Genomic DNA, 19,455 nt, shown 5'->3' with positions numbered 1-19,455 from the left:
TCCGACCATCGTGGTGTTGCAGACAGAAGCGTGACTCGTCAGTAAAGACAATTTCATTCCATTGTGCCGTCCACATCCTTCTTTCATCGCACCATTGGCGGCGGAGACGTCTGTGGTTCTGCGTCAAGGGTAGACGAAGCAATGGACGTCTTGCGGACAGACCACTCTGCTGTAAACAGCGTCGAAGGGTATGCGCAGACACTGGATGATGCGGTACAGGCTGAATGTGCTGTGCTATGGTTCGTGATGTGACTGAGCGATCCGTCACTGTCATACGCACAATACGCCTGTCATCACGTGAAGTGGTGCACTGAGGTGGATGCGATCGAACACGTCGGTCCGTCATACCCTCCTGCATCCAACGATCACATATCCGCATTACAGTTGTTTGGTTTCGTCCAACACGACTACCGATTTCCCTGAAAGATAATCCACAATCTCGGTAGGCCACTATCCTTCCTCTGTCGAACTCGGATACTTGATCAAAAGATGATCGCTGTTTTCTACGAGGCATAATTGATCGTTTTTTTGAAAAAACCACAAGAAAAACACAATTGCCGTACTTCAAATCGTCGAAATCTCCAAGCCTTAAATAGCGCTTTGAAGTGGCGCCACAGGCGCACATGATGTGCGTCTGCGCTGAAATTCTAATCACTTGCATATCTCACCTCCGCTAATGCATGTTGTAAATTTAATATTATTTGCATGCTTCCTTCAGGGTGTTGCATTTACGGTGGCCAGCAGTGTATTTTGTTTTAATTATTGTAGTAAATGAGTGTTTAAAAATAAAACATTGTATTATGCAAAAAAATAAGTTTTTATCATGTTATATATCTATTGTATTCAAAACATTATCAAAAAGCATTCACTTAGGTTTTTGACAGTTTAAACCACAGTTCTTGATGTTTGTCATGGCAAAAACCCAACCCTGGCCAATTAGTGTGCAGGAATTGAAACCTTTTTTTAGGTATGATAAATTTTGATTGTAAATTTGTTTCCAATTTAGCCCAAAAGCAATTTCCTCTTGATTATGTGAAGGGCAACAAAAAAACATGACAAAACTGTCATTCAATGGAATGATATCAGTATTAGTGCTTTTGAGGAATGTAAAAAAGCTCTCGCCGAGGGAGAGAGAGAGAGAGAGAGGCTGCCTTATTAGCATTGCTAGTTGATGCCTTTAATACATCTTTAGGAGCTGCATTGCAGCAGCGTAAAGGTAATAGTTTTATATAAGGCCTATAGCTTTCTTTTCTCAGATGTCTAAAACTGAACAAAATTATTGTGCCTACGATCACAAACTTTTAGCTATTTATGCTGTGATCAAACAATATATCAAACAATTTCAATTTATGCTTGAAGGCGGGGAATTCGCAGTGTTCAGCATTCACGAGGCCTTCGCATTCATGTTCCATCATAAAACTAATGTGTTTCAATAATGTGATTGCTGACGCTCTTTCACAAATAGAAACCACAGAATTTCCAAAAACAGTCGATTATGTAAAAATTGCATGGGTGCAGGCAAATGATAGTGAATTACAGGCACTTATGAATGATGTAAAAAAATTTCATTTACAGCATGTACTATTCCTGGTTCCGGCCTTAAATTAATTTGTGAAAATTCTAATAATGAAACTCGTCATTATATTCCAAGTCAATTTCGTATATTAATTTTTTCCAAAAACATAATTTATCACATTCTGGTGTGCGTTCATCTGTAAAAAAAATTTGGTTAGAAAAAATATTTATAGCTTAACTTGAGACGGTTGCACATGCTGGAGTAGAAGGGCTTTGGCTTGCCAAAAATGTAAAGTATATCGCCATACTGTCATCCCGGTTGGTAATTTCAATCCTCCACCTGAGCGTTTTTTGCATGTTCATGTCGATATAGTGGGACCTCTGTCCTCTTGTAATAGTTTTGATATGTTTTAACATGTATCGATAGATATACAAGGTGGACAGAAATTTGCCCAATGGTAGACATGACTGCACAAATTGTTGCATCTGCATTTTTGTCCTGCTGAATAAATAGATTTGGTGTGCCGGACAGAGAGATGACTGACCAGGGCAGACAGTTTGACAGTAAACTTTTTCAGTATTTTTCTAGACTTTTAGGCAGCCAACTTAGGCGCACAACTCCATTTCATCCAGCTTCCAATGGCAGCCGCTGTGGTGATCGAGTGGTCATAATGACGGACTCGCATCACGATGATCTGTGTTCAAACCCCACCGTTGCCACAGTGGTGGTCGCTGAAGTTGGTTTCCTGTGGTTCCCAAGTTTGAGGTGCAAATGCGAGCCGATCTCTCCATTAAAGTCTCGCCATAGTGAGCAACAGGCCTATGAGGATAAATTATTCAATCATTACACTTCACTCATAGTTAGAAACACTGGTGGCAGATCGCAGCACTACACGTAACAAGCATTATACAGAAAGAAACTTCACGTCAGGTTTCACAACATGCACATTCCCGCCTGTACCAATTCGTTAGAGGTTCCGCAGAGGAATATGGACGAGGTGCATGTGTGGTTTAGTAGTAGTAGTGGCTTCAAATGGCATTATCAAAAGAAAGCATATAGAGATCTGAAAGCGTCAATCTGATTCAAGCTATTGGAAACCAATTCCTGGTTGGATGCATTGCCACTAATAATATTGTTGGGCTTACCCACTTGTCTTTGACAAGATTCTGACATCACACCATAGAACAACTGTATGGTATGACACTGAAACTTCTTAGCTGTTTCCTGGAGCAAAGAACGGGAGATGCGATCGATGACAGACACATGGAATTGTTTTGCAAACAATGTGAAACGAGATCAGTCCGGTCAAGGACAGTCGTGGTGGCCAATGCACCTTATTCAAGCCTATGGCTTTCAGCAATTGCTCACATGTTTTTGTACGTCAACAGGGCATTAAAAACTAGAACCTCCAAGTTCAGCTGTGCTGTTGCCTCCAGTTCGAACTGGTGTATATATTGATCTCCAAGGCTTGCTCAAAGACTGCTGATTTACATTACGCCTCCTCTGGGAGGGGGGTGGTGTGGCAACATCACAATCATACAAATGAAACTGAACTCATGACGTCATGTTACCGGATCTGTAAAAGGCAATGTGCCGACCCAGTTTTGCAACTTGGCAAGTGGAACTGGCTGATTGGGCTTCAAAATAATCATAAATGATTTAAATAATGAAAGAAGTGTAAACTAAGGAAAACAAATTATTTGAACCACAAAAAGCCCAAACATTTTATTATTCTCAAAATACAAAGCTACTTAACAGTTTTAGTATGTAGAAAATTCGTAATTTTAAAATCTCCTCTCCTCTAAACATTAGTCAACATTATATCATGCGAATATGAAAGAAAATGTGAATTTTCCCAGACTGTCAAACTTGGGAAGTGATAGACATGTCAGAGCTTTCATCACTTGTAATGATACATTTGTCTTCAATGTTGAGCCATTGAAAGATTGATGTAGTATCAATTCTTCTGCCAAATTTTGCTTCCAGGTAAGTCCTTAATTTGTTAAGTTGCCCAAGGAACATTGGTACTGACTTTGACAAGAACCTAATCACTAACCTTTGCTTCTGAAATTGTTTTTGCACTATATATATATATAAAGATTTGTTCTTCATCGATTTCTTAACACTCATCTTCTAAGTCTTTGTCGGAGGGTAGCACTGGCGTAATTTCATGGAATGAAGAGGATGAATTGGCAGTACTAGATGTTGCTATGGGGAGGGATTATAGGATAAGCTACTGCTGTTAGGGGAAGTCTTTTTCTCTTCAGTTATACTACATTTGATAAAATCAATGAAAGTTACAGGGTAAGTAATTTATTGGGTTCCACTTACTCCAGCACAACAAAAACATAGATAAGGATAGTGGAACCCCCCCCCCCCCCGAATTCTTACTTTTTTGTAAGAAATATCATAATTATATTATAAAACCTTAAAAAATAAGAAAGGGTGGATATAACTCCAAAACATCAATATTAGGAATAGTTGAAATGGAAAGAGCACAATAGATGATAATAATGTGATAAAAGAACCTAACTTCTTGAAAACATGAAATTTGTTTCAAAACTTATTAAAAAATTACTGTTTATTATGTGGCAAAAAAATTTTTTTTACATAGCTTTTGCTGTTATTTTTCTTTGTTAGGCGGGTAAACTAGCTGTTGAAAGAGGCTGGGCTATAAATATTGGAGGAGGATTTCATCATTGCTCAGCAGAACAAGGAGGAGGCTTTTGTGCATATGCAGACATAAGCTTATGCATAAACTTTGTGTTTAACTATTATGAAGCAATAACTAAGGCAATGATAATAGACTTGGATGCTCATCAGGTATGTTTCTCTTTTTTCCTCTGCTTCAAATAGCTTTTAATGTAATCCCTACAATTTTCATTGAAATAAGCACCAGTTTAGTAAACCTATGAGACATAATTTCATGTTCAAGATATTCATTGTATAATTTGTGTAAGAAAGCAAAAAGGAATTTCATTACTTTCTGCCCTTTCTCCCCCACCCTCTGTCTGATGCCCACTATGTGAGTTATTTATCTTAGGAGAGTGGCTTAGCCAGGAGGGTAACAGGGAGTGATGGCTCTCTTAATTAAAATTTTGCCTACATTGGCATCTATTCTCCTAAGTGACTTGATTTCTAAAAAGAAAAGACGGAAAATATTGAATACTTTATTTTGTACCTTCATTGACTGAAAAAATGAATACCTAAATGAGAAAAATAAAAAAAGTATATATATACTTTAATCTTATACCTTTATTATTATACTTACTTTTTATGTTCATACTTACTTATATTTATTTATACTTAATATACTTATATTTATTTATACTTAATATACTTATATTTATTTATACTTAATATACTTTTATTTATTTACTTAAAAGTATATTTATATACTTTAGTCTTTCTCTTGCAATTTCACTGTGATTAGGTTTGCGCTATTCATTTAAGAATTTGTGAAAAGAAAGAAAAAACGGAAAGATTTTCTTATCAAAGTTCTTCAAAATTGCTTTCAAGCACTTCATCTAAAAGCATACGCTATCTATAAGCACTGTGGGCTCCTTGGCTACAGCTTGATCTTCTAGAAATACCACTATATCTCAGGGTGATTTTAAAAGCATCACGAGTTTCCTCGGGCAAATGGATTTTTCATAGCCCCCGACCTGGTCAAAAATATCTGCCTATCATTTTACATACCTACTCTCAAAAACTGTAACTAGATCTCATTATGAAGAAACCCCCAGGGCTGTGCCTGAGTGAGTGCTTTGGCTACAGTTTCTTGAGCTCCTAGAAATACTGCCTTATCTATGAGCACTTTGGCATGCACTTCAACATGACAGCTAAAGGAGTTCTGCTGTTTCATTAAAAGAAATATGAATCCTCCATAATGCTGCTGTAATGAAATGTTTCTTCTCACTGAAATTTGATCAAACACCTTCCCCAATACAGCCCAGATGCAGAGCTGTCTTGTCAGCAACATGGGTCCTCAGGCGAAGTAATTGTAGGGGCCCCTACCAAGCTAGAAGTATCTACATACTGCCAATTTCACTCTCGCTCACTAAAATCATAGTACCTCTTCACAATACCATGAAGATCCTATATATTCTCTATGCACTTCAGGTTCCGGGCCCTACCCGAGTTATAAGCCTATGCATTAAGATGTTCCTGATCAGATGCAGAACAAAACCTATGACAACGACTTGGTCTTTTCACTTTTGAAAGATTTCTCTAAAATCATAGTACCTCTTCACATTACCATGACGACTCCTATATATGTACTGCCTATGCATTAAGACGTTCCTGATCAGATGCAGAACCGAGTGTATGACAATGACTCTGTCAAAATGAATTACCTTTTGGGTTAGATAATAGAATTGAACGAGCGACGTAGTTGAATCCAAAATTGCAAAAGAACCACGGCTATACACGTTTCAGAACTATATGAAGTTCCTTCATCAGTAGCAGAAACGAAGAAAAATATCAAAAAATACTCAATATAGCGGGAGTTACTTGCTGTTGTAGATAAAAGAGTCGAATTCAAAATGAACCTGCAACAAAAAACAGAGGAAGAGCTCTTCCTCTGCTTTTGTTTCTGCTACTGATGAAGGAACTTCATATAGTTCCGAAACGCATATAGCCTTGGTTCTTTTCAATTCATATTCTTTTGCAATTATGACTCTGTCTTTTCACTTTTGAAAAGTGTTCTCACCGGCAAGTGCTTTCAAATGGAGAAAGAATTATAAATAAAGATCTAGGAATATGGTTAAAATAAGGTTGCGGCCCACTGTTATGACAGTCAACCCCCACCCTCGCCACAGTGGTGGTCGGCTGAAGTTAGTTTCCTGTGGTTCCCAACTTTGAGGCACAAATGCAAGCCAATCTCCCCATTAAAAAGTCTCGCCACAGAGCGCAACAGGCCTACAATGATAAATTATTCAATCATTACACTTCAATCATGGTTAGAGAAACTGGTGACAGATGGCAGCACTACACATAGCAAGCATTACACAGAAACAAACTTCACATCACGTTTCACTACACCTATACACACATTCCAACATATACCGATTCATTAGAGGTTCTGCAGAGGAATATGGATGAGGTGCATGTGTGGTTTAGTAGTTGTTGTTATGACAGTCATTGATCTTTTAAAACTAGTCTTGCACTTTGGCAAATGCTTCATAAACAATGGAAATTATATGTAAAAGTAGCTGAACATACATATACTTTATAAAAGAAGAAGTACCCAAAATGTTGAGTTATTCTACCTCTTATAAGTTTATCTAGATCAACTTTGAACTCAAACTGAACTCAACCCTGACCTATCACTGAAAACTTATATCTGCCATAAAAGTTGGGTCAGAATTTTATTGATCATTGATCATTTTTGTCGCACCACGGTCATTTTCTGCACACGAGGGCTAATTAGACCAGGATGGGACCTACAATTTATTGCCGATTCCGAACGGCAGGCTTGTTTTTTATACTCGTCGAGGGGTTGGTGCGCTAACCCCTCGATGGGGGACTCCTTGTGGTAGCAATTTTTTCCTGCTGTCTTGTCGCCGTTTTTGTACCTCTGTGTCAGGAAAGTTTTCTGACAAGGACGAACCGGGAACCGAACTTGCAACACCTCTAAACATCCTTTGGTACTTTAGGCGAGCATCTTATCGACCTGGGCTACCGCGCCCCAGAATTTTATTATCTCTGATTGTTGTAGAATGATTATCTAGATCTGTATTTTTCAGTAGCACTTATTTGAGGGTCCTTTCATCAAACAACGAAGAAACCAAGGAGTCCTTTGTCTATGTCATTCTTCTTCATATACACTGGCTTCCAAAAGTTTAGCATCTGGTGATAAAATAAACAAAAAGTAAAGCTTTGATTAACACCAACAAGAATAAGATGTTGTGAGACACTGAGACAATCCAATCTCATCGGTTCTGCATAGCTACTAACTTATAGCAATATACAGATAATAAGAGGGCATAGACGTGCACAGGATTTTCTTGGGGGGGCATCATCATTTTGTTTTCTTCCGAAGAGGGGTCTTACATTTTTCCTGCAAAATAACACTATAATCTCGACGCAGGAGACCCCCCCCCTCCTTGTATGCTAATGTCAGGGGGGGGGGGTTGCAATCCCATTGTTGGACCAGGCATAGGTCTCCAGACAACTGTTTGTTTTGTTTGGCATTGTTCCCATAATCAAGAAATTACTAAAATGGTCAACACTAAAGCAAAAAGAGACATATTTGATTAACTGTCATTCTTCAATGCGACAACACACTAGTGCTCTCTATTTGCCATTCGTCTTCTTTCAACTATAGAAACACAAATATTATCAAAAATGATCAAAATTTATGAATATCACCAAAATAGCCACCGAAATGAACTTCCTCAAACCATTCAGAAAGCTGTTGTCTTCAAGGCTTGCCTAATTAGCATATATCCGGCCTTGGAGTTGGTATTTGTATAAGGATACAATATATGCTAAAATATTATTTAAATTTTTAAGATCAATCAAGACAGTCAAAAAGCAATTACGAGACACTATATAATGAAAAATCCCTCCACAACAACATTTTTTCCAAATGGATTTATCATCTTGGAAAAAAGATGATAAATCCATTTTGCTCCCCCTCTGACAAAAGCTTGGCTATGCCACTGTCTCAGAGTATAATGCATATATATATATGTGTGATGTCTTCTATTAGGTGGGAACAAAGTTCTTAACAGAAATGGTAGGTAGCACCAGATGAACTGCAGTAACTATATTGTTTTAGAAACCTGAAAGTGTGTTCTAGTAGTATGCAAAATTTTGCTTGGTGTTTGCAACTTTTAGGTATAATATGGGATGTTGAAAAATCTAAAATTTGTTACATCATTTGGTTCCCCTGAAAAATCCAAAATTAGTGCTTTCAGGGCTGCAACCACAATAAATTGCATCTTAGGAGAGTCCACTGTAAGTGCCAGAACTGTAGAATACTATTTATACTATGGACATTCCCCTCGACAATTCAGCTGGAAATTGCCTGGTGGGAGGGCAAAAAAGGTCACCAGACGTTCACACACTGACACACAAGAAGGGCATATTGTCTGTCTGATAGGATCATTGTGGAATAAAATCTTCTATGGCTTTCTTCAAAAAAGAAATTTCTTGACTTTTTTCTGTATCCTTGTTTCCCAAACAATAAATTTCTGGCAAGAACTTTGTTTCCCACTTAATATATCAATGTGTAATAATATATCAATGTATAATAATATATCAATGTATAGACTCTCAGTAGAGAGATATAAACTATATATGAGCAACAAATTTGAGGTATACATAGTAGGGTGGAATGAAATTTTTTTTTTTTCGAAATTGCCATTGTAATAGAATTTAAAATATGCCTTTATGTGAGGAAATGCCATTTGTAATTTTTTTCCCCAAAATTCAAACTTCTTGAGGTTCCTCATTGCCCCTAAAGTTTTACGCACGTGTAGAATTCTGTAACATGACACCGCGGAGGAGGCTTTCCTATTCCCCTGAACACGTGATTCATTCAGTGACCTGGATGTTTACCCCTTGTTTTCAGTATTCATTTGCAATCTTACCCCTTAACTGAGAGGGTGTATAGCAGTCAAAATGATGAGCAGAAGCTTTTATTGTTGTGACATTTTAGGAAATCCCCTAAGGAGTGGGATTCTCGGGTCTTGCCCACCTATGGCGATGTTATGCTTTCTTATTTGCTGACTCAACGCAATATGAAGGCACAACAATCAAGAAAAGATCCAGCTATTGCAGACATTCTTGAAATTATCGTGTCAAAGATAGAAAATATTTGGAAAACTGCTTCAATTCCTACGGTTTCTAACCAATGGATATGCAAAATTTTCGGACTTTTACTGTAAATACAAGAATCTTCAGAAAAATATGAAAGCAAGGAAAGATTTTCAAACTTTTAAGTTGAACTTGAAATCTTTTCAGTGCGAAGCAGGGAAATTGTTCGACATTGCAGCATGCAAATGTGATTTTGAAGACTTTAAGTGTGACAAGTTGAGAAAGGTCCCAAATTTAGAGCAAGATTTCTTGCAATATCAAAGAAGTACATGCAAGATGGCCATTGGTCGAGTAGATGTCCTAACAACGAAGAAATTGAAAAGCAATGAACAAAGGAAAATGAAAATGGTATCCCATTTGAAGTAATCTCAAAAAGAAACGGCGGAAACTAGTTCATCAACCACTGAAAATTCATGTATATCCAACGATTCTGAGGAAAGTGATCTATATGAGCCAAAACACAGTTTACCGTTGAAGTTAGCATTTCCATCTACTAGTACTGAAGCTGGTCCATCAATCGGTGCCAAAGCAAGTACTTCATTTGCTTTTGAACAACTCCAAGAAGCAGTAGAGCAAGGGATATAAAGTCATAAATTCTAGACTTTTTGAAGCAAGATTTTGATACGAAGGAATTGATGGCGATCGGATGCGACGGAACTGTTACCAATATTGGTTATAAAAATGGTGTTATCAAATTAATAGAGAAAAAAATAGGCCATCCCTTGCAATGACTTATTTGTCTTTTTCACTTTAATGAGTTACCTCTAAGGCATCTTGTGAAGCATCTACACTGCTCAAAACAATTAGGGGAGCAAGCAAAAAAGTGAAGAAAACTGTGCGAGACAGCCACGTATTAGCATACAATGGATAGTACACGCGTATCAATGCGCAATACAGAAAAAAGACATCAAAAAATTTGGAATTAAGCTTTAATCCTTTGAAAAGTACATGAAAACAACATGAAAAGATGATTTAGGGCAACAATTTGGTTACATGTAAACGATAAAAAAAGTACTGTTTAGACATGATGCATGAGTTTTAATAGGGTGTGTGGTCTCCTCGAACAGCTAAGACTGCTGCACACCTGTTTGCCATGGATGCGATGAGGTTATCGATCAGACTTTGGGGAATACTATTCCACTCCTCAAGAAGTGCAATCTGCAAGTCTCGGACAGTGACAGGCGGCCTTGGTCGCGCAGCAATGCGTCGCCCGAGCATGTCCCAAACATGCTCGATTGGATTCAGGTCAGGAGAGCACGCTGGCCATTCCATACTCTGTATTGTTTCAGCTTCAAGCATGTTCTCCACCAGACGAGCTCTGCGCAGTCGGGCATTATCATCCTGGAAAACAAAGGAATCTCCAATGGCTCCAGCGTAAGGGATGGCATGAGGTCACAGTATCTCGTCTGCATACCTTCAGGCCGTCAAAGTGCCATTCCGAATGATATGCAGGTCCGTACGTCCGCCTATGCTGATTCCACCCCATACCATCCAACCAGCTCGTCTGTATTGTGACCTTTCACGAACGAATGCGGGGTTATTTCGACTGCCCCTGTCCCTCCATACCACAACACGTCGGGTGTCACACTCCAGACTGAATCGGGACTCGTCAGTAAACAGCACTTGGCTCCAATCATGTTGCTCCCAATCTCGATGTTCAGCAGCACATCTTCTTCGGGCCGCACGGTGGCGTGGGGTCAACGGAATGCAGACCATTGGCCTACGTGCATAGAGCCCTCCCTCATGAAGCCGATTACGTACTGTTTGGCTGGACACCCTTCGTCCTGTTGCCAAGAGCAACTGACTTTGCAGCTGCGTAGCATTCTCTGTTCTGTTTCGACGGGCTGTTAACCGTATATACCGGTCATCAGTTGCTGTAGTGGCGCGTGGCCGACCTTGCCCTGGTCGACGTCTAACATTTCCTGTTTCTTGGAATCGATTCCACAGCCTTGCAACAACACTTCTGGCAACTCCAACAGCGTCCGCGACACTACGTTGTGTTTGCCCGGATTCCAGTCTGCCTATAACACGCCATGCCATGGATTCCGGTAAATCACGTTGTTGAGACATCCTCAAGTCACCTTGTCTAAAAAAAAAAATACTGCGCAATCGAATTTCACAGTTACGGCAGTAAAACAGACGTTTCTGCAACATCCCGATTTCTGCCCTTATCTCCTTTTTCTGGTTTTTGACGTCATGAACTTTGATTTGCATATGAAGTTTTCTTCTTCCGTTTCCTGCTAGGCTTTAAATTATGGATGATTCATTTTATGTTACTTATCTGTATACATCTTTGCGTAATTTTGTTAAAACCATGTGCTCCCCTAATTGTTTTGAGCAGTGTAGATTAGTAATTCCCAACGTGGGCGTTAACGCCTCCCTGAGGGGGGCGGTAGAAGCTACGGGTATAACATGGGATCCTATGGGTTAGATTGTGTTGCGGGTGATGGGAGAAAAAAACTTCTACGTCCACCCAGAGAATTCATTGCTCTCATTACTCTCAGATGAGAATCTCATTTACAAAAAACTGGGAATCAAGAAAATTTTAAAAATTAGAAATGAAGGATTATCAGAAGCAGAAATCCATACACATTCCATGTTCCGAAAATAAACTTTTCTGCTAAGCACTATTTGGAACTATGTGCATGGGATCAAAAAAGTGCAAGTGACTGAACCACCTATTATAAAAAATCAGGAAATGGACCCACAAAAATGATCTGAACCTGCTTTTTCATCTATACCGAATTTTCCGTGTCACACACAAGCAGTTGAACAGTGCGTACGACTTTTAACTGAAGCATCTCTTGGTCTATCAACAACCGAGAGTCGTGAAGGCTTCACATTCAAGCCAGAATAAAATCAAGGAGTACTCTTCCATCGTTTGAGAAAAAAAGCGGACTATTTTGCAAAAAAGTGAAATGTAATAACAGTGTGATAACACTGAGGAAGCAATAGAAGCATTCTCCTGTGTGTGTGACACCTATATCGTCAATCTATGTTCTTTTTTAAATTTGGAACATGGTTATAGTTTTGTCCCCCTCCCCCTCAAAAAATAACGGTTTATTTTCATCTCCCTCTATCAATCACTATATTCGGAGTGCTTGAAAAATTCTCCTTTCAACCTCCATGACAGCTGCAAATATGCTTGTCAGTTATACATACAATATATATGGAAATCTTAACTTTTGTGAGTATTTCTCTGGGTTTTTATATAAATATTCAGTTTTGCCTCATGTAGTGAATAACTTTTAAATTAAGTGTTTTTCTTTTTTTTAGAGAATGCTTTTTAAAAATCAACTTCGTTTATGTTTAAAAAGATTTTTTATAATGTGTACTTAGAAAAGTCTTTTTGCTTGACCTTTAGGGTCCGTGAGGAACCTCAAGATATTAAAATATTTTCCTGGATTTTGGTTCAACTCCTTAAAACATTGAAAGGCATCTTTTGAATACTAAGGCACCATCATTTTGTAAAAAAAGTGAAAAAACACCCTTTTTCGTTCCACCCTAATACATAGTTCACTCTACCAGATAATTTTGTTGTTTGTTATCTTCCTGTAGTGGTAACGTGTATCAATTGGTACTCATCTAGAAGAAAAACCATATTAGTTAAATTTCACCTAGAATTTTTTTCAAAGGAAAGATTATAAAAAAATCTTATACACTCTGCACATTCACACCAGGCCTAACTGTTTAATAGCCAATGTTCCATAAATGGAACATAGTTTTTATTTGCGAAAATATCAGATAAAAATTGATTCAAACATTTCTGGTTTTTTATTGCATATAGAGGAGAATTCAAAGTATTTTTGAAATAAATTTGGAAACTTCAGGTTAATATAAACTTTTTTTTTGACAGAATTTTGTAATTTGACATTTTTCTCCATTTTGATTAAAGTTTGTAAAAATTTCAATTTTGAAGTACCGTAAAACTTCTATTAACCATCACCGTCCGGACCAGGGCTGTGACAGATAACAGAAATCTTTCAATACAGTACAGTAACATAGTTTCACTGCGAGCTTGGGAAGAAAATGAAAATAAAATCATTTAAAAGTGATTAATATATACACATTGTATTTAATTTTACACACACAAAATGATCAATATAGATTTCAATATAAGGCCAGCCTAAGCAGTGGCGACATTGAAAATAGCATCTTTCATGTTGTATCTCTTCCAAAATTTTTTGACAGTCATATTTTTTATTCTTGCATCATCAGATGAAAGCAATCCTTCGATAGCTTTTCTGTAACGTCACTTTGTATTTTTAATTATGCCCTGGTCTATAAGCTGGATAAGTGGAGTTGTATTCGCTTGGAGAAAGAGGCATGTTATTTTGATATCATCACTTTTGAGTTTACAAGAAGGGTGTGTTGGGGCATTGTTTATTAACAACAGTGCTTCCTAAAGCAATTGCTTTTCAGCCATATGAGCTCTAACTTGAGGCACGAAAACGTTTTGGAACCATTTTGAAAATTGTTTGGTTCCATCCAAGCTCTTTATTGGGTATAATAGTTCACAGGCAATGCATTCATACTTAAATTTTTGAAAGCACATGGTTTTTTAGATTTACCAATCAATTACAAGCAGAAGCAATCTACGATTGCCGGTGGCATTTGCACAGACCATAGCAGTGATCCGATCTTTTCAGGCCTTAAAACTTGGGACTGTTTTTCCTATATTTTTTTAGACGATTACGGATAACAGAAACTGACGGTTAAATAAGTAACGATTAATCAAAGTTTTACTGTAAATTAAAAATTATTTTATGTGTTTCTACAACTTAATATATCAAACAAAGTAAATCAGTTAATTTGTTTGTACTGTTACACATATAAAAGCTTTGTACATTCAAAAATGCATGTTCCATTTATGGAACATTGGCCTTTCAAGAGAGCAGAATTCTAGTGGTATCTAACGTGCTTCAATTTTCCCGTTCGAATCACCGGGTGTTGTCATCATTCGACATGTGTATTGGGGTGAATTCTTGTTAATATGACACAGAGGAAAGTGCTTTCTGAGGTGGATTGTTTAAATTGGGAAAATATTTTTTAATTCTTGCATTCTTAGAAATTCATGTTTTTTGCAAACCGCAGACTAGTCAAACCAAGATTGGCAATTGTAGATAGCCTTGTTATGTTCAGCTGTGTGTAACCATGTCAAAAACATAGCTCACATAAGAAGCAGCTCTAGGATATTTAGAAAGTCTTTCAGATTTGGAATTAGAGGACATAGATATATGGCAGTTACCTGCTGATGAACCTGGGAGCATCACAGACGAAGAGGATATAGTTAAAAATGATCTAGTTACAACAGTTCCAACTGATGTATGTGGAATGGTAGATATATTTTGCAACGATGAGGATAAGGTGTTAGAAACTCCCAAAGCATGTTCTTCAAAAGATGTAGGGTAGAAAACAGGAGCAAAATGTAAGTGAAACATAAGTCTACACTCATGTAAAAATTTCAAGAAAAGACAAGAAGGTTTTTAGTACTGCATTAAGGTAGTTCAAACTTATTGTTTATTTTGCTACCACAAATCTTAATAAAAAATGTTAGATATTCGTCTGTAGATTAGATGAGTTAAATGGAAACATACGTCTGCTTTTGTGGAAATATATGTTTGCTTTTACTTTTTTAATCCTTGATCACGTGTTTAAACTTAGAATAACTAAAGTGATAAATTTTGAGACTTGCTCTGCAAAACATGATGTTGTAATATAAAAAATTGACAGCATATTTCTTCAATCTCTGAAAATGTGCAAAAAAATGTGAAGCATATACAGTGATCTCTCACTTATACACCCTTTCATTTATATGTTTCTCTCACTTATAAGCACTCCTGGTCAATGATATGGGTAAATGAAATGTTATTCACTTATATATGCCTCTCTTACTTATGCATCTTTTTTTCTTGTTCCCTTGCACTAACGCATAAGTGAACCATCATTGTAGTATCTGAATTTTGTATTAGGTTGACAGTAATTAAATTAGAGAAATAAGTAAATGCTAAATTTTCATTATTGTTATCAAATTCCTGCGTGAAATACATTTGCTGCAGTAGAAACAATTATTTTATTCTTATTTATGTAGTTCTCAATATTAATTGATATTAGTCTTTTGAATTTATTCTGTGATCCTCATTCAACCTGTTTTCCTGGCATAATTGGAATGGACCAGACTCTAATATTCAAAAAGCTTATTTCCCCTGATTTTTTCACCATTCTTAATAATACGATATATACAATCGATGTTCGTTATAATGACTGTGAATTATTGTAACAGTTTCTATATATAATGACCAATAGGATTAGTCCCAACTGTTTTCCTATTCATCCCATATAATGATCTGCAAAGATTGTTTAATCTAATAGTACAACTGCACTTGTCTCCACCCCACTGCATCCTTTTTTGCAAAGTAATGAACAAGAATTGACCTTTGATATTGTTAAATTCAGTATAGGTTTGTAGGAGCAAGAGAAAAAATGGGATGTCTGATAAATAGCTGTGTATGACTACTATTACTAAACCATACATGCACCTTGTCCATATTCTTCCGCAGAGCTTCTAACAAATTGCTACATCTTGGAATGTGTGTGTATGTGTAGTGAACCTAATGTGAAGTTTTTTTCCTGTGTAATACTGCTATCAATTTTTCTAACAATGAGAGAAGTGGATAATTGTATCATTGTAGGCCTATTGCTCTCTTTCACAACTTACTGTTGCATGACTGACTTTTCCATTTCTTATGTTCAGAGGTTCCTCAGAATATGAAAGGTTTTGGCCACAACATAAGAGCTTGTCGTCCAATAGGTATTCATAATGAATGGTTTTTCTTCAGACATAGGGGAGGGGCGAGAATTTACAGATAAATGAATTATGATTTCAATGCTGAAAATCAGCACTTTCTGAGTTTTACATTTGTTTGACATGGTTGTCTGAAAGAAGCACAACATGGTGCTCTTACACCTTTAATTGCATGTACATAAATGTGTGCATGAAATTAATTGTGGTATTACAATTTTATCATTATTTTCTAACCTGATACATTTTCATAGCAATTGCTTACATTGTAACAAAATGAAATAATAATTAATAATTTTTATTCCATTCAAATATGAAATTATCTTAAGCTAATTTTTTTTAAACTTTCAATATAAGGACCATTTTCTGCTGGCTGATGGCAGTCATTATAATTTATGAGTGTCAGCTGTATAAAGATGTGACATTTGGTATGGGTAGTCTAGGCTGATGCCAGAAAGAAACAAGTTTGAATGAAGTTTTGTGGAACTTCGGTTTATGTGTGACTTGCAAGAGAAGTAAAAATTTAAAACAAATTTTGACTTGATATATGAGCAATGTCTGGTAAGACGACAAAAATTTTAAATTTTTTGTAACATATTTTGACTTATGGAGGAGATATTTCTCTCAATGTGAGTAGTATGAAACCCAAAGACTACTACTACTTAACCACACACACACCTTACAAACATTCCTCTGGGAAATTTCTAACGAATTGGTACATGCCGGAATGTGTTGTGTATGTATTTATGTTGTTATAACTATGCTAGTTTGGTGGTATACTGATCCTACCATTGGTCTTACATATTATACCAAAGACTCTCATATGAGCATTAGTCTACATGAGGCTCTGTGTATTCACCTCGTCTATCGAGCGTTACATGATCACAACTAAAAATCTGATGGTTCACTTTCTCTCACTTTAGGCAAGGTCATTTTAATGAGTTAAGAAGCCAGAATCAAGCACTTTTTGGGGCTCCTTACTATTTTAATGAAAGACAGAATTGGAAATTATATGGTATGCATATGTGCATTCATGAAACCCTTCAATAGTTTAGGGGCTCTTGTTTGATTTTGGCTGATTCATTAAATTTCACTGACTACAAAAGTGGCATTCATAGTATAAGCCTATGAAAGACTGTCTCACTCTTTCTCGTTGGGTGTTAAAAAGAATGGGAATTCTGAACTGAAGACCCTTGATCTTCTGTATACATTCTGGAAATACTTGAGCCTTTAATTTAAAATAAGTAAAAGTGTAATACAAATACAAAATCAGAAGCCACAACAGGCAAACTGCCCAACAAGGTGGCTGGGGGAAAAAATATAAATAAATCAACCCACACTTTTAATTTGAAAAGGATCATCACTGGTGTGAGGGGAATGGTCGTGAAACTGATCATTTGGATTTCCGTTATTTTATATGCAGAAAACTGATTCAACATACGAGTATCTCAGATTACTTGTCCCCCTCTTTTGGACTACATTTTTTCCTCCTACTGCCCCCCCCCCCCCCATATTTACCAGGGACTCCTTTCCAACATCCAGGAATGAGTTCTTTTCTGCTTATTGAATTGATTGAGTAAATTTATAGAGAACACAAATCTTATAAGTAAGGTCTATCCCCAGAGTTAGGGCGCAATAGTTCAGTAATTGCCTTTTCTCTTGTCCTGGTTCTATGCAGGGCCATTTCAACACCATGGCCCCCCATATAAAGTGATGTTCTGGGAGGCCTCATATTCTGGCTGGAAGTGAAAGCTAACATTTTCTTTCACATACTGAATCTCCAAAATCATTGCACTAGATCTCGTCATGTAGCCCCCCCCCCCCCATCATGCACATGAGACCCTTGGGCCACTTGTTAAGATAAGCCTAGTTCTGCTAGTATTTTTGTTAGTAGTCACACTTTTTCTTACCACATTTCACTTCAAAGCTTTCTTTACATCTGAAATTTTTTCCGTAGTTCTCTGTGGCTTCCCCCTCAACCACCTGCCATGACTCCCCTTCCACTTGATTTTCAACCATGCCCACCCCTAGAAATATCCCAGGATCACAAGGATACCCAGGTTGAGAACCACTGCTCTAAACTATAGGTTCTATCTCATTCAATGCACCAGAAGGCATACAGTAAGTGTGACAAAAAATATTCTTTGTTAATCAGAAATCATAAGAATGTATAAAGATTGAAATCTGCAATGGATAATCTGATGCCAGAAAGAAACAAGTTCAAATGGAGTAAATTTAATTGCTCTAAATTATCTGTTGCACTCTGTATTTTAGAAATGAGAAGTATTTTCTTTCTTGCATCCATATTTGGTTAGTGCACCTGCATCTATTCAGATCAGGTTTGAAATTCATAGTTAGAGCATCTTTATAGTATGCTTTAAACCAGAGATGGGTAAACGTTTTTAGAGCAGCGGGGCAGATAGAACCTCTAAGCGGGTCACAGTTTGCCCTTCACCACTCTAAACCATAGTTTCTCAAGGTTTTTGTTCAATATTGCTCCCTTCTTAAATTTTTTTCTCTCTCATCACCCCCCTCCCACTCAACTCAACCCACACCTTCTATCACCCCCGGCCATTCCATCGCTCCCCCAGGGGTCGATATTGCTCATTGTGAGAGACACTGCTTTAAACTGTAGGTTCTATCTCTATTAATCCACCAGAGGGCATAATATGACTAAAAATATTCTTTGCTAATCAGAATCATTCATTCATACAAATACAAAGCCGCAACAGGCAAAATGCCCAACAAGGTGGCTGAGAAAAAGATGCCCATAACAAATATGGATGTCATATATTTCTAAAATACAGCAACCCAATTAAAAATGCAATGGCAAAAACTAAAGACTATATATACATGATAAAATATAATACAATGCCCATAAAAATATTTATGGTTGTCTTAAATATTGATAGCAAACCATTTGATAACATTAATTTGGTAACCTTTTTTTCCTCAGGGAAATGGGCATGAGCGAGATTTCCTTTTTGACGAGAGGGTGTATGTTCTTGATGCTTACAATCGCAATATATATCCTAATGATAATTATGCGAAAGGTGAGTTATATTTGCATCTAGTTTTTTCTACAACTAGTATACTGTATTATGATTATCATTAGAAATATTGATTTATATAAGTACACAGAGTAAGTGGAACAGCTAATATCATTAATACAAATTCAGTTTAGCCCCTGCGTTGAAGAAGTCAATAAAAATTCTTAAAAAATATGGCAACAGGTTTATAAAATCATGCTTTTTTAGGGCTAATGTTTTAAACATATTTTCTACAGCCTCCCCTTTTTCAAGATTAATTTTTT

At 37.0% G+C, this 19,455-nt stretch overlaps 1 protein-coding gene across 1 annotated transcript in view; it reads left to right on the top strand.

Moving 5' to 3' along the window:
- Nucleotides 1–19,455, top strand: part of HDAC11 (Histone deacetylase 11) — an 80,057-nt gene that overhangs the window by 35,400 nt on the left and 25,202 nt on the right. Inside the window, exons 6-7 of the mRNA XM_089254043.1 lie at nt 4,157–4,339; nt 19,099–19,195. Coding sequence (XP_089110169.1) covers nt 4,157–4,339; nt 19,099–19,195 — 280 coding nt within the window. The remainder of the gene's footprint in view (nt 1–4,156; nt 4,340–19,098; nt 19,196–19,455) is intronic.

This window comes from Pholcus phalangioides, unplaced genomic scaffold, assembly GCF_987345545.1.
Source record: "Pholcus phalangioides strain wild (caught in Gottingen) unplaced genomic scaffold, Ppha-v1.0 ptg000039l_1, whole genome shotgun sequence".
NCBI lineage: Eukaryota > Metazoa > Arthropoda > Arachnida > Araneae > Pholcidae > Pholcus > Pholcus phalangioides.
The sequence above is the reverse complement of the archived record's forward strand: the minus strand, read 5'-3'. Positions and strand labels throughout refer to the sequence as shown.